The sequence below is a fragment of the Phodopus roborovskii genome, unplaced genomic scaffold, assembly GCF_943737965.1.
Source record: "Phodopus roborovskii unplaced genomic scaffold, PHOROB, whole genome shotgun sequence".
Lineage (NCBI taxonomy): Eukaryota > Metazoa > Chordata > Mammalia > Rodentia > Cricetidae > Phodopus > Phodopus roborovskii.
Window position 1 is genome coordinate 1,522,320 of NW_026125648.1, and position 16,920 is coordinate 1,539,239.

General features: G+C 44.8%; 1 protein-coding gene across 1 annotated transcript; it reads left to right on the top strand.

The window, feature by feature from the left end:
* Positions 1-12,468: 12,468 nt before the first annotated feature.
* Positions 12,469-13,641, top strand: Kcne5 (potassium voltage-gated channel subfamily E regulatory subunit 5). Its single transcript, XM_051178002.1, has one exon. The coding sequence runs from the start codon at positions 12,602-12,604 to the stop codon at positions 13,031-13,033; it is 432 nt and encodes a 143-aa protein (XP_051033959.1). The 5' UTR covers positions 12,469-12,601; the 3' UTR covers positions 13,034-13,641.
* Positions 13,642-16,920: the final 3,279 nt, after the last annotated feature.

The window sequence follows — 16,920 nt, forward strand, 5'->3', positions numbered from 1 at the left end:
CTCTCCACTCATGCCCCCCTCCCAATATGCTCAGGAGTCCTTGTCCCTTTCCCCTACTGTGAGGGACCTTGTGTGAATCTCTTAGATTCCTCCTTGTATCCTAGTTTCTCTGGCAGTGTGGATTGTAGGCTGGTGAGCCTTTGCTCTAGGTCTGAAATCCATATATGAGTGAGTACATACCATGTTCCTCTTTTGTGACTGGGTTACCTCATTCAGGATGGTTTCTTCAAGTTTCATTCATTTGCCTGCAACTTTCAGATTGAGTCAGGGAAGGAATAGATGAGAGAAAGAGAGAGAGAGATACCATAAAAGAGGGAGCCATTATAGGGTTGAAGAGAAAACTGACTCTAGAGAAATGTCCAGAGACCTACAAGACTGACTCCAACTAACAATTTGAGCAACAGTGGAAAGGCTACCATAAATGCCCTTCCCTAATAATGAGATTGATGGCTAACTTATCCACCATCATAGAGCCCCCATCTAGTAGCTTATGGAAGCAGAAGCAGACACCCACAGCTAAACACTAAGCCGAATTGCAGAGAGGGAGGACAAGACCAAGCTACAGAAACCCACAGACAGCTGATCTGAACAAGGTGGAGCTAATGGGCCCCAAACTGATAGCTGGGAATCCAGTGTGGGACCGACTCCCTGGACATGAATCTCAGATAGCCTGGGCAGTCTATGGGACCTCTGACAGTGGAACCAGGATGTATCCCTTGTACACAAAAGGACTTTGGGAGCACATTCCCCATGGAGGGATACTCCCTTAACCTAGAGACAGGAGAGAAGTCCTAGTCCCTACTCTAAATGACTTGACAGATTTTGTTGACCCCTCCTAGAAGAAATCATCACCCCATTTTGGAAATTTCAGCTCATGGTTGGTTGGCCTTATTGTTTGGGAACCTATGGCAGGGGTCTAAGTGGTGGAGCTGAACTATTTACTTCATGGGGGATGTTCATGCACACAGAATGGGGGGCAATTGAGGGGAAAGTCTCTATATTGGAGTGTTATGTAGGCCTCTTAAGTAGTATGTTTGGGTATGTGGAATTAAGTGGTTACCCTAGCGTATTTAAACCTATGAATTTGTTTGTTTTATTTGAACCCAAAGAGATTGTTTTAATGCAGTGAGTTGAATACATTGTAATACTGAAATGTTGGGATGGAACATAGTTATGGGGTATGGATTGGTAAATTCTGTTAAGTAATCATTAACTTTAGGATAAACAGGCATAAATATTATGTTAATGGCCTCTATTTCTTGTTTTTGAAACTCTGGTTTGGTGATTTGGGCAAGTTACCATTCCAGAGCTGCAGTTCTCTATCTGGAAAACTGGAGCTGATTGATAAGGGGTTCTACTTCATAGGGCTGTTAGGACTGTTGGAAAGAAGTACCTTACATCGGCTCTTCTGATAATACTGTAACCAGACTATTCATTCATCTGTCAGGTGGTTTAAAACTATTGACCAGCACACGAGGAGGCTTAAAGAATTCCCTATCATTGAAAAGTTTGTGGAGACATGTTTGGATTCAGAGGTCAAGAGACTTTAAGAGCCCTGGCTGTCCTTGAACTTGCTCTATAGACTAGGCTGGCCTCAAACTCAGAGATCCACCTGCCTCTGCCTCCAGAGTGCTAGGATTAAAGGTGTGCACCACCCCGCCTGGCACCTCTTAAAAGTTTATTATTTGGTTTATTATTATTATTATTATTCCAGCTGAGGCTGGAAAACAGGGTCTTGGACATTCTTAGGCAAGCAGCCTGCCAGTGAGCCACATCCCTATCGTGCCCCCCATTTAGAGAGTTGCTGTGTATCCCAGGTTGGCCTCACATTTAGAATCCAGATTCAGCTTCCCTAGTGCTGACATTACAGGCGTGCACCACCACATGCAGCTAGACATTTTTTAAAAAGACAAACCCAGCATAGCACTGGCCTGCCTTTAGAAAGCAAAAGCATTTAATTTTAAAGTCCTGTCAAGTCCAATCCTATTAAATTCCCTCTGTCTTAGGACACAACCCTTAGGAAGTACACCTGAGCTTTGTCTATTCCTGCCAGATGCTACAGAAGATTAAGATGTCTTGTGCTCTCATTGAGTGTGTCTTAGAAGCAAATCTGTGAGCTGAACAATCTGCTTCTGTAGTAATTTGGAAAAGACAGACGCCCTTTTGAAGTTCAATATATGGAATGACTTCTTTGAGTCATTCAACTAATGCAAGAGAGTCAAGAGTGAATCACACACACACACATACACACACACTCATTCCCAACAGCCCCGGAATCTCCAAGAGATTTCATGTATGCCTGAGATACTGATGCTCTCTGCCTTCAGGGTAGCCCAAACCCCTGGCAGGTTGCATTCTTACCCACTTTTCCCAGATCAACTTTTATTATCACGTGTATTGAGCAGTGAAAGAAGTTGCAAAGGATTCTCATATAGATTCCTGTTCTTAGCATGGTAACACCTGGCCTGGTGTTTTCCAGGCTGACTGTCAGAGGCTCTTGGCAAACAGGCACTATGCTAACCTCAAACCCTGTTACATCTGTGCTGGCTACAGAGTGTATGAGGAAGAAATAGGCTATGGATGGATGCAATTTGGATACCCTGGCATGTTAAGGGTTTGCAGGGTAGGTGAACAATAGGGCTACAATCAGATTTGCTCATGTGGTGTCCTAGACAGTTTGGAGAGCAGCAGAGGCCCCCAGAGTTGTTCATGCTTTGAGGCAATGGGAGATTGTCATGCCCCGTCACATATTTAACATTGCTGGATGAATCACGAGCCATCGAAGCCTTACTGTCCAAGAACAAAGTCAAAATTCAGACAGATGGCTGTTGACACAACTGGTCTTCATTTTTCTCTCAGCATTGAATTTCAAGGCAGGCCCTGTCTACTCACTGTGGGAACAATTTCTTTCATGGTCTGGGGTCCGATTTCACTAATTCCTAAATGTTCCCATATCATTTTCCAACTCAGAAGCACTCACTGAGATTCCTGCTACCCCCACATGGAGACCTTGCCTGCTGATGTACAAGTGAAGGAAAGTAAACCCAGCTTGTTCCTTGGGTGTGTTAAGTATTGCATTCCATAGGCACAAGGAATGTTTCAGACCATTAAAGCTCAAAGCTCATCTCAGGCATGATTCTTTAAGGGGCGGGGTGGTGGAGGTGGTGGTGTGTGCCGGTGGAGTATTCTCTGAGTTCTCCTGGGTTCAGGTAAAAGTCTGTCTCCTGGTTCCATATCGCCACAACCTTACTGTTGAGAATGGCATACCCACAGCTGCATGTTTAATAGTATAGGCCAAGCTCTGTGTGCACTAACAAGAAGCATTTTCATATTCAACCTTTGCAGGAACTCCTAAGGTAAATACAGTTGTTAATATGTAAGGAACTGGAGAAGAGATATGGCACAGTGACAGCTGCTAGGTGGCCAAGATTCATCTCAGGCACAGGTTCACAGTATCTATGTGACTGAATTTGCTAAATTTTTTTGTTGTTTGTTTTGAGACAGGGTTTCTCTGTATAAATCTGCTTGTCTTGTTAGATCAGGCTGGAAGAAATCTGCCTGCCTCTGCCTCCTCTGGCTGGATCTAATATTTTTAAAATTAATTTGTTTCATGTGCCTTGATGTTTTTGTCTGCACATATGTCCATGTGAGAGTGTCAGATGATCCACAGAACTGGAGTAGCAGACAGTTGTGAGCTGCCATGTTGATGCTGGGAATTGAACCCAAGTCCTCTGGAAGAGCAGCCAGTAACTGCTAAGACATCTCTCTGCCCAATGGATCTGCTGTTTGTTCTTAAGCACTGTGCCTTGCTACTGACCTGTACCAGTGCTTTTAGCACCCTTGTGTTATAATGGTCTGGCTGGCTTCAGCCATTCCTTTGCCCTCTTGGAAATTTTAGCTCCAAAGAGTCCTCCGGGTCCCAGTCCCAGTCACTAGAAACATTTACTAGTTGCAAAAAATTCTTTAGAAGTGTGAAAACTACAGCCTGCCACCAGATGGCGCTGTAGCAATCCAAGTGCCCCTAATGCTTCCTCTTCCCACTCCTTTCCCACTGAATGCTCCCAAGTGTAGCAGTACATTGTTTTCTTCTCTTCAGAGAAGACTGAGTGGGTAGAGGAGACATTTTCCAGATAATGTCCAGTCAGGAATTGGCGCAAACCTAACCAACAATTTCATGACCTATGCCTTGGCCCCAAAGGGAAGGAAGGTTAACTGTACCTACTTCGTTCTTTTTAGATGCATGCATTCTTTTCTAATTTCTCCAAATGTTTTGTGGAAGCTTGGCACCATTAAAAAACTAACAGTACAATCAAGAATTGCCCAAAGCATGGAAGGAGGTTGAGCAGTGAAATGGAAACTTTTTCTGCCTGAAAAGAAAATAGTGTATTTGGATTCTGGTGGCTTTCCTACTAGCTAGGTCTCTTCTCCTATCTCCATCTTTGTTTTCTCAGTGTATGTCAATTACGAAGGATGAGACATCCTACTTAGAAGCACTTTTCCCCTGCTATCCTCTGTACATGGACAATAGCAGGATTATGGAGATTTGGTTCAAATCTCAAGACTGGCCACCTATGTGATTTGGGGCAAGTTACCTAACATCTCAGTTTCCTTGCCTGTTGGGATTCAGTGTCCTTATTTATATAACAGTAATGGTGCTGTACCTACGACACAGAGTTATCATTAAAGGATGATTGAGATTCTTCATGGGAAGTGCTTAATACAGTGGTAGCACACATACACTTTCAATAAAAGTGATTATTCCACAGGGCTGGTTCTCAGGTTTTAGTAGTTTGTGTGGTTGCTTATTTAGTGATCATCAAACATGGATGTCAGCTAAGACCTAAAACAATAATTTCCCTTCTTAGAAGTACATAGATGCAAGACAAGGTTGTGAATATGAATAAAGCAGAGGACTGCAAAAGTAATCCTATGGGTTGTATTCCTCCTCCAGTACTTGTGGGAGCATAAACGTTTTCAAAAACAGTTTGGCAGTTGCTTATAAAGCGAAACTGCATCTTTTCTACAACCGAGAATTTCTATCCCTAGGTATTTACCTAAGGAAAAGGGATACATATATCCTGAAGAGGATTTCTATAATACCACTCACAGCACCGTGTCTCTAATAGTCAGAAAATAGAAATAGCCTATGTGTGCATCAGTAGGAAAATGAGTAAAAAAAATATCCTGGAGTCCAGCAATCAAGTACTGCTCAGCAATGCTAAGGAACAGACGAAGATGATTGCTTGCAAGCACATTGATGGTTGTTGCAAACATTCGGCTGAATAAAAGAAGTCTTATTTTTAAAAGGGAGTGCTATATATTGTTGGTGGGAATACAACTTAGTACAGCCACTGTAGAAAATGAGTTGGGAAATAACCTAAAGGTATAATGACCATATGATCCAACTATCAAATTCCTGCATATGTAGCCAAAGGAAATGAAACCAGCGTGCAAAGGAGATAGCCATTTGCCCATGTTTATGCTATTCACAACAGCTAAGATATGGAACCAGGACAGCAGTTTCTGTGGGTTTTTCCAGCCTGGTCGTGACTCCTTTGCTCATCACTCCTCCCTCTCTACAACTGGATTCCAGGAGTTTGGCTCAGTGTTTAGCTGAGTGTTAGGAGGACTGGACAGTCTACAAGGCCTCTGGTAATGGATCAGTATTTATCCCTAGTGTATGAATGGATTTTGGGAGCCTATTCCACGTAGAGGGATTCCCCTTCAGCCCAGACACATGGGGGAGGGCCTGGACCCTGCTCCAAATTATATGACAGACTGATGATCTCCATAGAGGGCCTCACCCTCCCTGGGGAGCAGAAAGAGGATGGGATAGAGGTTGGTGGGGGGACAGGGGAGGAGGGGGGAGGGGAGGGTGTGGGAACTGGGATTGACATGTGAAACAAGCTTGTTTCAAATTTCAATTTAAAAGCTTATCCAAAAAAAAAAAAAAAAAGATATGGAACCAGCCTAGATGCCTATCAACAAAGGAGTTCCTAAAGAAAATATGTTGTATGCACACTGTATTCACTACTATTCTATTGTGAAGAGACACCATGATGAAGGCAGCTTATAGTAGGAAGCGTTTAGTTGGGAGTTTGCTCACAGTTTCAGAGAGTGAGTTCATATCATCACAGTGGGGAGCATGGCAGCGAACAAGCCGACATGGTGCTGAAGCAGTAGCTGGTCGCTTACATCTTATTGGCAAGTTAGAGAGTCAGCGAGGCGGGGTTTTCAAACCTCAAAGCTCACCCACAGTGACACACCTACTCCAATAAGGCCATATCTCCAAATCCTTCCTAAACAGTCCACCAACTGGGAACATACGTTTCAAATATATGACCCTATGGGGTCCATTCATATTCAAAACACCACCCCCACACAGTGTAGTATTACTCAGTCATTCGGAAGGGTGAAATCAGGCCATTTCAGTAAAGTGGGTGGAACTGGAGGGCTGCATATGAAAGCAAAGAAAGCAGGGACAAGGGCAGGGATTGCTTGTCCTTGCTCATGGAGAGCCCAAAAATTGACCTCAGAATAATGTTTCCTGGAGCAGGGCAATTGAATTAAGAATGGAAGAAATGAGGAATGAATGTGATCAATGTGCACTATGTGCTTAAGACTGTACTGATGGCAAATAATGGATGCTCTGCTGGAGGGATAGGTAAGGGAGGAATGGGTACTAGCCATATAGGATCTGAGAAGTTGGATGGCTTGTGGCAGGCCAAACCCTGAAAATGACACTGGTAGGAGCCTGCAAGAGAAGATGCAACAAAGCATACAGCAAGCTGAGACCGCCTGTAGGCATCTTCAGACCAGGCTTTGCACGCTAGTGCTTAGAGCTTCAGTCCAGAAACACAATTCTTTCTAATCTAGAAGTCTGGTTTCCCTGTCCACTGCTCATTCAGCTCCACATCCTGGCATGCCCTGCTTATTTCCAATTCACAGAAGAAGTAGCTGGGAGAGTTACAAAGTCATAGACTGTTCATCTATGTGACTCGCTCACTGATGTGTCTCTAGGACCCAACACAGGGCATTGAACAGAGTAATGTGCGGAAAGTGTTGGATAGATGCACGCTTGAAAGAAGGACGGAATGATGTGTTTTCAGCCTACAGTGCATACTTCATGAAGCCATTCCTCTCTAGAGTCATGACTTTCCCAGCCTTCGGGACTTCGGCAGTGTTTGCCATCTATGCCTGTCCTTTGGCAACTAACCAAACCGAATAAAGTTCCATTCAACTAACTTCCATGGAGCTGCTCTGTTAGCAAGAAAAGCATTTCCTAGCCCATGGTGCCTCAATTGTATTTTTAAGACAATTTGGCCATGGATCAGAACCTAAATGGATGGAACTGGAAGAAACCATCCTGTGTAAGGTAACCCAGTCACAAAAAAGACAAGCATGGTATGTACTCATTCATATATGGATGTTGGGGCTACCAGCCTCCAATCCACAACTCCAGAGAAGCTAGGAAACAAGGAGGACCCTAAGAGAGACATACATGGACCCCTGGAGAAGGGACAAGAGCTCGTGAACAAATCGGAATCCCCAGGGTGGGGAGGGAAGAGAGGTAGGAAACAGATAAGGTGAGAGCTGGGCATGATAGAGCAGGAAGATTGAGTCAGGTGAAGAATAGAAGAGAGAAAGAAAAGAGACACCATAATAGAGGGAGCTGTGATAGGTTTAAAGAGAAATCTGGAACTAGAGAAATGCCCAGAGGTCCACAAGGACAATCCCAACTAACAATCTAAGCACTACTGGAGAGGCTACCTTAAATTCCCTTCCCCTATAATGAGAATGATGACTACCTTAAATGCCATCCTAGAGCCTTCATCCAATAACTGATGGAAGCAGAAGCAGAGATCCACAGCTAAGCTCTGAGCAAAACTCTTGGAATCCAGTTGTAGAGAGGGAGAAGTGATGAGCAAAGGGGTCAAGACCAGGATGAAGAAACCCACAGTAACAGCTGAAATGACCAAGTGGGAGTACACAGACCCCAGTCATCAAACTGGGGAACCAGCATTGGACGAAACCAAGACCTCTGAATGTGGGTGCCAGTTGGGAGGCCTGGGCAGTCTATGGGACCTCTGACAGTGGAACCGGTATTTATCCCTAGTTCACAAATGGATTTTGAGAGCCCATTCCTCATGGAGGGATACTCTCTCAGCACAGATACACGGATGATGTGACAGACTTTGATGATCCCCTATGGAAGGGCTCACCCTCCCTGGGAAGCGGATGGGAGTTCAGTGGGGGACATGGGAGGATGGGAGGGAGAGGGAACTGGAATTTATATGTAAATTAAGATTGTATCTAAATTAAGTAAATACATTTAAAAATAGAAAAAAAGAAGTTTAACGCTCAAATATATGACTATAAATAACTTTCCTTTGCCAACACATGATTACCATTCAAGAAATAAGTGAGTCCTTGGTGATGGATAAACAGAAGATTATTTAGCAGGCATGGGACAGGCAAGGTGGGCTGTTAAGGGTGTTGAGGATTAAGAAGGAATCCCTGAATGATAGAATCTGTTTCATTAATTGTAGAAGGGAAGCAGAGTGGTACCTCAGCCATTCAGGGCTGACCCGGGTACTGGGATTTGAAGGGATGATCAGTAGTCCCTGGTGTATGAAGGAAGCCAAAAACACCCCCTCCTCCGACACACATGCTTCTTCTGAAGACTAGCCTATTTAAACTTTCTTACTACTCATTTCTGTTTCCATCATCATGCACATTACCACATCCAATGGGACTACACATTAGCAATTTGCTTTTGTGTTGGTAATGCTTTCTTTTGTGAGATTAGGTGTATCCTTGTATGTCTTCAATAAAGCATGGCTTTCATGGATTTAAAAATGGTTGTTATACTGAGCTGCATGTGGCCATTTTCATTCAATTACTTTGAGCACATTCCCCTATATGTGGCTGCCCCCTCTTTCCTCCCCTCTCCCCTCTCCATTTAGTTCTTTTTGTTCCCCTAGATCAGTGGTTCTCAGCCTTCCTAATGCTGCAAATCTTTAAGACAGTTCCTCATGTTGTGATCCCAACCATAAAAATGATCTTCATTGTTATTTCATAACTTTAATTTTGCTACTTCTATGGATCACGATGTAAATATCTGTGCTTTCTGATGGCCTTAGGCAACCCTTGGGAAAGGCTCATTTGACCCTCAAAGAGGACTCCACAGGTTGGGAGCCGCTGGCCTAGATTGTTTCTCTTCTGCTTTCATGTCATCTACACATACATGGTGATATGAATCTATAAAGGCTAGGATCAGAAGTGAAGCTCTAGGAATAACAGAGATATGACAATCATGACTCATTTAAATAAGTGATAGGAGATGGAAGTTTGTGTAGATAATGAAACTGCACTTTTGGAAAAAAGAATGTGGCATGGAGAAATGTGCAAGATTAAGTGAGGAAGTTTACTGAGAGTGTGCATACATACATGGATGTGCACATGCAGGTGGGAGGACATGTGCAGTTGATGTTGCGGTGCTTTGTGCTTTAAACTAAATACTCTGCATTTAATGTTGCAATCAAAATTCGGAGAGAATCAGGAAGCGTGCACTGTAAAGAATTGGATGGTACAAACAGGAATATGGAACAAGACTCCTGCCAGTCAACAGTATTTATTTTGTTTGCTTTTGAGACCGGTCCTCCCTATGTAGTCCATGGCTGGCCTTGAACTTGGAGCAACCCTAGATGCTAGTGTTACAGGTGTGTGCTACTGAATCTCTCTCTCTCTCTCTCTCATTTTGAGCAAGGCAAAAATGCAGAAAGTGTAAGAGAAAACCCCTAGGAATATGCTGTTTTTCCAGTTCAAAGGAACAGCGGTTGTCTATTGGTGGGAAGAACTTAAGACCCACCAAAGAACATTGGGTCCCATTAAAGAAGCCATGGAGAACAGCTCAGGCTTCAGAATTTAGAGTGCATTGAATGCAGTAATGTTGGAGAATTATTCTAGCCAAAGCAGGGAGGCTTGTGTAAGCAGGGAGATTTGCCAAGAGACTCTCAGTCTGCGAGTTTGACCTGGGTAATGAGAGCATGGATTAAGCTCATGGCAATAAAACCAGAAAGGAAGAAGCGGACAGATCTGAGAGATGCTATGCAGAAAGAATCAGAGCTGGAGAGTCAAATTTGACTAAATACTTGCCAGGTAGCAGGTGAAACTATGTAAGGAGACACTTTCCAAGGAAATGGGTATTAAGAGGGAATAGCTGAGGACTGAGTGTTCGGGGACTCCAACTGTTAATTGGAGAAGTGAAGAAGAGAAGTCAACAGAGAAAACAGGATGGTGGGCCAAGGAGATAAGAAGAGAAACTTGAGGATGCAATGCCAGTTGTGCCAAGGCGAAGACAGTGACAGGAAGGACTTGATGGTTGCAGTGTCAAATTTACCTATGAGGTCAAAGGGACAAACTGGGGAGAGACTTCTGAATTTGACCAGGAGGTCCCAGGTGACCATATAAAGAGATGTTTGGTAGAAAGCATTGGACCAAGGTGAGGAAATAGATGTAGCTCATAGACCCTACCCATGTAGGGAGAGTAATTTAGTAGGGGTGAGAGAAAAGATCAAATCTTATAATTTTGTTGGTTTTTTTTTTTTTTTTTTTTTGAGTCAGGGTCATAAGCCCTGGCTGGCTTGGAATTCTGTGCATAGATCAGGCTCACAGAGATCTGCCTGCCTCTGCCTCCCAAGTTCAGGGATTAAAGACAAGTAGTGAAGCTAGGATAGGTAGGTACCAACCTCACCTAAACACCTATAAGGCTGAGGGCCCTGAGGGGAGAGAGGACTGAAGGGGAGTGCCAGCAAAGCTCTTTGAAACTCAGTGGCAAGGCTGGAGAGATGGCTCGGCAGTGAAGAGCACTTGCTGCTCTTCTAGAGGACCCGGGCTCAAATCTCAGCACACCTTCCTGCCCCAATGACAGCTTACAACTTTTTGCAACTCAAAGGATCTGATACCCACTTTAGGCCTCCGAAAGTGCCCAGGTACACATGTTGTACACAGAAAGACGTGTGGATAAAATACTCAAACACATAAAATAAAGGTAAATATTAAGACCCCATGGCATGTATAGCTTGGCCTCTGGATCAAATGGTATTTATTGACCAGGCAGTCTAGTTTGCTTAATGTCCATAGGGCTTAGACCCCGTCCTGCTATTTTCTCATGGTTTTTTTTTTTTTGTTGTTGTTGTTGTTTTTTTTTTTTTTTCTTTTATAGCCTGACATGGCCACAACTATCTCATTTTTTCAACTTCGCCTATCTACAAATGGACCCTGTTGACTTTGTCAATCCTAGTCTATATTCAGTTTAACACAATCCAGAGTTTTGGCACAAGACATGACACCGCCATATACAAATGTGCTGGACTGCATTCGTTACTATCTATCTCACGAAGCATGTGGGCCACGGGTCTTAGGTTAGACATGCCTGGAACTGATATTTGTCTGAGTGCCTTGTTTTCCCCTGCCAGAAGATATCCTCCCTGAGGAAACATGACTGCTCCAGAAACCATCAGACTCTAGAGCTATTATTGAGTCTTGGAGAGCCATACAGCTTTGTGTATATACATTTTTCTAGAAATGGCATTTTTTCAGACCCCGGGACTTCTAGGAAGTATAGTCAAAGACTTTTTGCTATCCCTGCTCCTCCTAATGGTAGAATTTGATTCCATTTCTGGAAAGATGGCTTACCCAAAGGAAACCGGATCACACTGTGCGTAAAACACAGACATTATATGACACACAGGCGACTTTCAAGGTGTGATAATCAGAGCAAGACTGTGTACCATCAGCAAGCATTTTGAACAACCTAGGAGCCTCCTACTGTGTTGGCTTTCTAAAGTAAGTACCTGATCCCTCAGGCACCAAATTTGGCCTAAGTATCTTCTAAATAAGATACTCTCTTTAGACCACCAGTGGGAGAGCATGAGAAAAAGTGTGAGGACTAGAAACTAAATAGGCCTCGACTATGGGAGTAGCAGGCACAGGATGTGAACAGGGGGTCTCGGCTCCCACAATCTAGGTAGAGCTAATGGAAGACATCTGAAGTCTTGCTTGGGCGCTCCAGGGCATGTCCTGCCTTGGGGGAGGCAGGCGGCTGCTGTATCTGGGCCAAAGCCAGGCCTGCAGGGCTGGTGGCTAGAACTTGGAAGGAATTCTCTTCCGCAACCCAGGGTCCAGGCTTGGCCCCAGCATGCTGCTTTGCCAACCTCTGCTGCCTGGGGCCTTGCACATTCCGAGCCCCCACCCCCTCCGCCCCTCCTCTGGGCTCGCCCCATCCCTTGTCCCCTTCTCCTCCCCCTACCAGCTGTCCCCTTTCCCCTAAGTGGTGAGACAGTCTGAGCCTGGAAAGAGGAGGCGGCAGGCTGAAGGGGGCGTGGTGGGGAAGGGGAGGAGGAGCGGGCTGAGGGGATAAGGAGGCCCCAGCCCGCGCCCCCAGTCATTGCACGCCCGCTGGGGATCTGGGTGCTACCTCACTGTCGAGGTCTCTGCTCCCTGCCTGCTCTGCCTGTTCCCTTACTCTCTTGCTTGCCCTCGCCTTGGGGGACAGGTCAACGGCGTCCTGGAGCCTCCGTGTCACTCTCCAACAGCCATGAACTGCAGCGAGAGCCAACGGCTGCAAACCCTCTTGAACCGCCTGCTGCTGGAGCTGCACCATCGGGGCAATGCCAGCGGCTTGGGAGTCGGCCCGGGCCCAAGCATGGGCATGGGGGTCGTACCTGACCCTTTCGTGGGCCACGAGGTGACCAGCGCCAAGGGCAATGATGCTTATCTCTACATCCTGCTCATCATGATCTTCTACGCCTGCCTAGCTGGAGGCCTCATCCTGGCCTACACCCGCTCCCGCAAGCTCATCGAGGCCAAGGACGAGCCACCCCTGGCCTGCGTCGCTGAGCACGAATGGGTCCCTGCCGCCGGCGCATCCGCCGACCCGGAGAATGGCCAGGGCTTGCTGGCTGAGGGCGGGTATCAGCTCGCACCCGGGGCGCTGCCTGCGATAGCCCAGGGTGCTGAGCGGGTCTAGATCCACTGCCCTCCTCATTTTGCTCATCCCTGGTCCTGGCTCCCGCTCTTTCACTGCCCTTTCAGAGCTTGCTTTATCCAAGGCCCAGATGATGATGAGAGGTCAGAACGCCTTCAAGGCCCTAAGAGGAGATGCATCGCTTTACTCACACCTGGCCACTTTCTCTCTCCCCTCCCTTCTACCCCCGCACCCCTATCCCGCACATGCAACTGAATTAAATTGCCTCTGCTCTCTTGTCTTCAGCCAGCCCCAATACCATGCTCCAGCCTTCTGGGAACAGAATCCAGCACGTCCAACACTTGGCACTGAATCGAAGCAATGAAGTCTAGCAGAACTCTGGGCCGTCTAACTGGCAGCTGCTCCAGGGGCTGCCAAGGACTGCTCACTCTGCACAGCTAACGGGGTTAGCCATCACTGCCAGACCGGCTGCAGCAGCTCCGGCTTTCTGTTGCCTTGGGGACAGAGACAAAGAACATGAAGAGACTTCAGACATCTTTTCCTTCTCTTTCTCTTCAGCGGGCTATTAGGGAAACACCATTGTGGGACAGAATGGACTGAAGGGGAGGGAAGGTTCAATGGGAAAGGAAGATCTATGGCCCCAGGGGTACGGTGTTCTTGTCTCCCTGTCCTCTTAATTGTCATCCCAATGGTCTGAGTATTAGTAATTTGGACATCTGGCTTGGATAATCATTACTAGCTGCATATCCTTAATGATCCCAAAGGCTTCTCTTATATTGATTCAGTTATTACTGCAGTGTGTACTTCATCAATATGAGGCTCTGTAACCCTGGGGAATGTGGCTGGCAGGTAATAAAAATTGTTAAACAATAACTCAAGACTCTTGACTCAAAGATCCCAGCCTTGAGACCCAGTGCTGGATAGACAAGGGACTGCTGATTTTTCATTTGGAAAAGATACTTGGGAATTGGGTTTGAACCATCTATATTTATGACCGGCCAAGTATGATAAATGTGGGGTGGGGAAGGAAAGGAACATATACAGAGTCCTAGCTACTGAGGGTGTTGAGTGAGGGTAGGAAGATCGTTTTGACCCATGTATTCAAGGCCTGCCTGGGCAACATAGTGAAGAAGTTTCTATGCCTGATTGAATTGTTAAACATGTTTCTGAAGTTATAACTGCTCCATCACCTCTTCGTCACTTTTAAATATGCGAGTGCTAATTAAGGATTCTCTACCTCCTTTTTGTGGTTTTGCAGAATGAGCATTTAAAAGAAATCCTTCAAGACATGGAAGGAGTTGGAGGGAGGGGGTGTGTAGATACACATCATGTACACATATATAAAACTTAAAAAATTAGTGGTAATTGTTTCAAAGGTCCCCTAAGCACTAGCTGTAATTTTATAGTTATTTTTATAATGATATGAGATTTTCACAATGTAAAATTATAATCCTGGAGTCAGAGGTGTGTGTTTTTAGTTTTTATTTGCAAGGGTTAAGACAGGGTTTCACTATACAATTGAAGATTACCACAAACTTATTATGTAGCCCAGACCGGCTTTGAACTCATCATCCTCCTTACTATTATATCTGGCTCTACAAATGAATATTTACTGAGTCATTCTCCTTGCTTCCAGGTTAGCAAAAACTATCTTGCTTAGTGCTGTAATACTCATACCTGTGATAATAGTTTAGACTTCATCAAATACATATGAATTAGCTTCAGTATAGTTGATTCCTCAGTAATAACATGGCAAAGGCATTATGGGTCAGTTACATGAAATCTAGAAACCCCACTCAAGGTATTACCCTTGACCTTCCAGCTTATCTGGTGTTTTACTGGAGCTATTAATAAGTTAAATGAACTTACTTTCCTCCCTAGGCCCCATTCCTTGAAGCTATGCTGGCATGGGCTCATTGGCTCCTCTCCAGTCCCAGTTTCTGACCTAAGGTCACCTCCTTTTCTTGAAGGTGGGGGCTGAGGATTAGGCGGGAGTCCAGGACAATGATGGGAAGATAGAAGATGCTGTGAGAGCCACCCCAGCCATATAGGGAGGCCTGAGGAAGTTGTGGAGGAAGGGTAGAGATACACAGCCATGCTGAAGGTCATGGGAGACAGACAACAGCTCTGTGTGTTAAGTGCAATAGTACCCCTCATTTCTCTGGCATAAATGTGCAACAAGGGTTTTGGGGGGAGTGAAATGTAAAGGCTTCTAAGCATATATTGCTAAAAATAAAAGAATAAGCTAGACAGAGTTGAAACAATACCCACAAAAAAGCATTACAGTGTTAGTAGTGGAAGACAATGTCATGTCAAGCCAGTCCTGATTTTAGATATATTTTTTAACCTTTCCACAATGACTTGGGTGCCCTTTAAGAATTATTACACACAATAGCTATACAGAAAGCTCCTTTCCAGAAAAGTAAACCGGCTGGAAGGAGAATGACCCGCTTTACTGTCTAGTTGGTTTTGTCAAATATTTTCATAGTTAAAAGGTTGCCCCAGATAATTAAGTTTCCCAGAAGTTTGGACACCCAGATATCTACCAGCCAACGGGGTATCCATAGCACTGAAGTGACTGTGTCACAGTCAACAAAACACAGACAAGAGAAAAGCTAAATGGTATAGACCTCCAGTCTTGATAACGTAGCCTCAAAAAACATGAGGTTACTCTTTAAGTCTGGATGATTTAGACACGCTCTTAACTGATTTCCAAGGTGGAAAACCTTTCAGATAAACACAAGTGGCCAATTTACACCCCACCTGATATTCTGTTTCCCTCCTCCCCCTCACACACATCATTGATCCTATTTCCACTCAGGTAGGTTCAGATATTTGCTCTGCAATAAGAATGAAGCAGAAGAGTCATGCTTCTTGTAACTTGAGGCCCTTAACAGAAGAGTCCTGAGCCATGTTTGCATTTCAGTATGCCAAATTACTCACGACCAGCACAGAAATGGACAGAAGCTTTTCTTCCATTACAAGCATACTTCTGTGCGGTACATTTTGGTTTTTCTAGAGGGAGGTAAATGTAGCCTTTCATTTGTTTCTAGTTACCATCTTCGTTTCAATTTGCTGTTGGCTTTTATAAACCCATGATCTGCACACAATTTTAACCCACAAAGAGGAAAGGGTTTGGGCTGCTTTCCAAACAATCTCGCTGGTGGTTAAAGCAAATGTATTGTGATGTCTCGGAGAGAGGCAAAGGACCAGGAATCCCCAGAACTGGAGTCTAGTCATGACATTGCCCAGTAAAGTGAGTCTCTTAGCCTCTCTGGACTCAGGTCCCCAGAACTTTGGCAAACTTGAGAATGAAATGAGGTCATGAATGGGGAATAGTTAGGAGCAATATAGCAGCTATAGATGTTCATTTTATACTTTTTCATTCTTTAGGAAGTTAAATGGGAGAGATAAAGGGAAAAGAAGATTCCCCAGTCTCAGATTGCCCAAAGAACAGTGGTAACACCTTACTCAACAAGCACCTACCCAGTTCTTAACCCACTTTCCTCATTCTCAGAATCTTGGCTGAGGGGGAAACCATGCATTACTGTTTCACCAGTCTACTTCCCTTTGCCTCCCAGTCCAGAATTCTCATTTAAAACATGACTATATTACCATATATACAGGGCTGTATCAGGCATGGGTTCACAGGGAGTGGCTGAGCATAAGAAAAAAAGTCAGGATCCGGAGGATTCTATAGTTCTTCCCTACTTACCCTGTCGATTTGCCAAGCTTACTCCCTTAAGGGAGGAAAATGAAAGCACAAACCAAGCATCCCACCATAGCTTTAGCTGCTGCATTTCTTCTAGCCCTTTCCCAGAAGTTCAGAATCTCACTAGATCCTAACTGACCATCTCAAGTGACTGGTGCCATCCCTTGGAATTATGGATCTTGTGAGACAGGAAAGAGGAAGAAAAGCCTAGAATGTT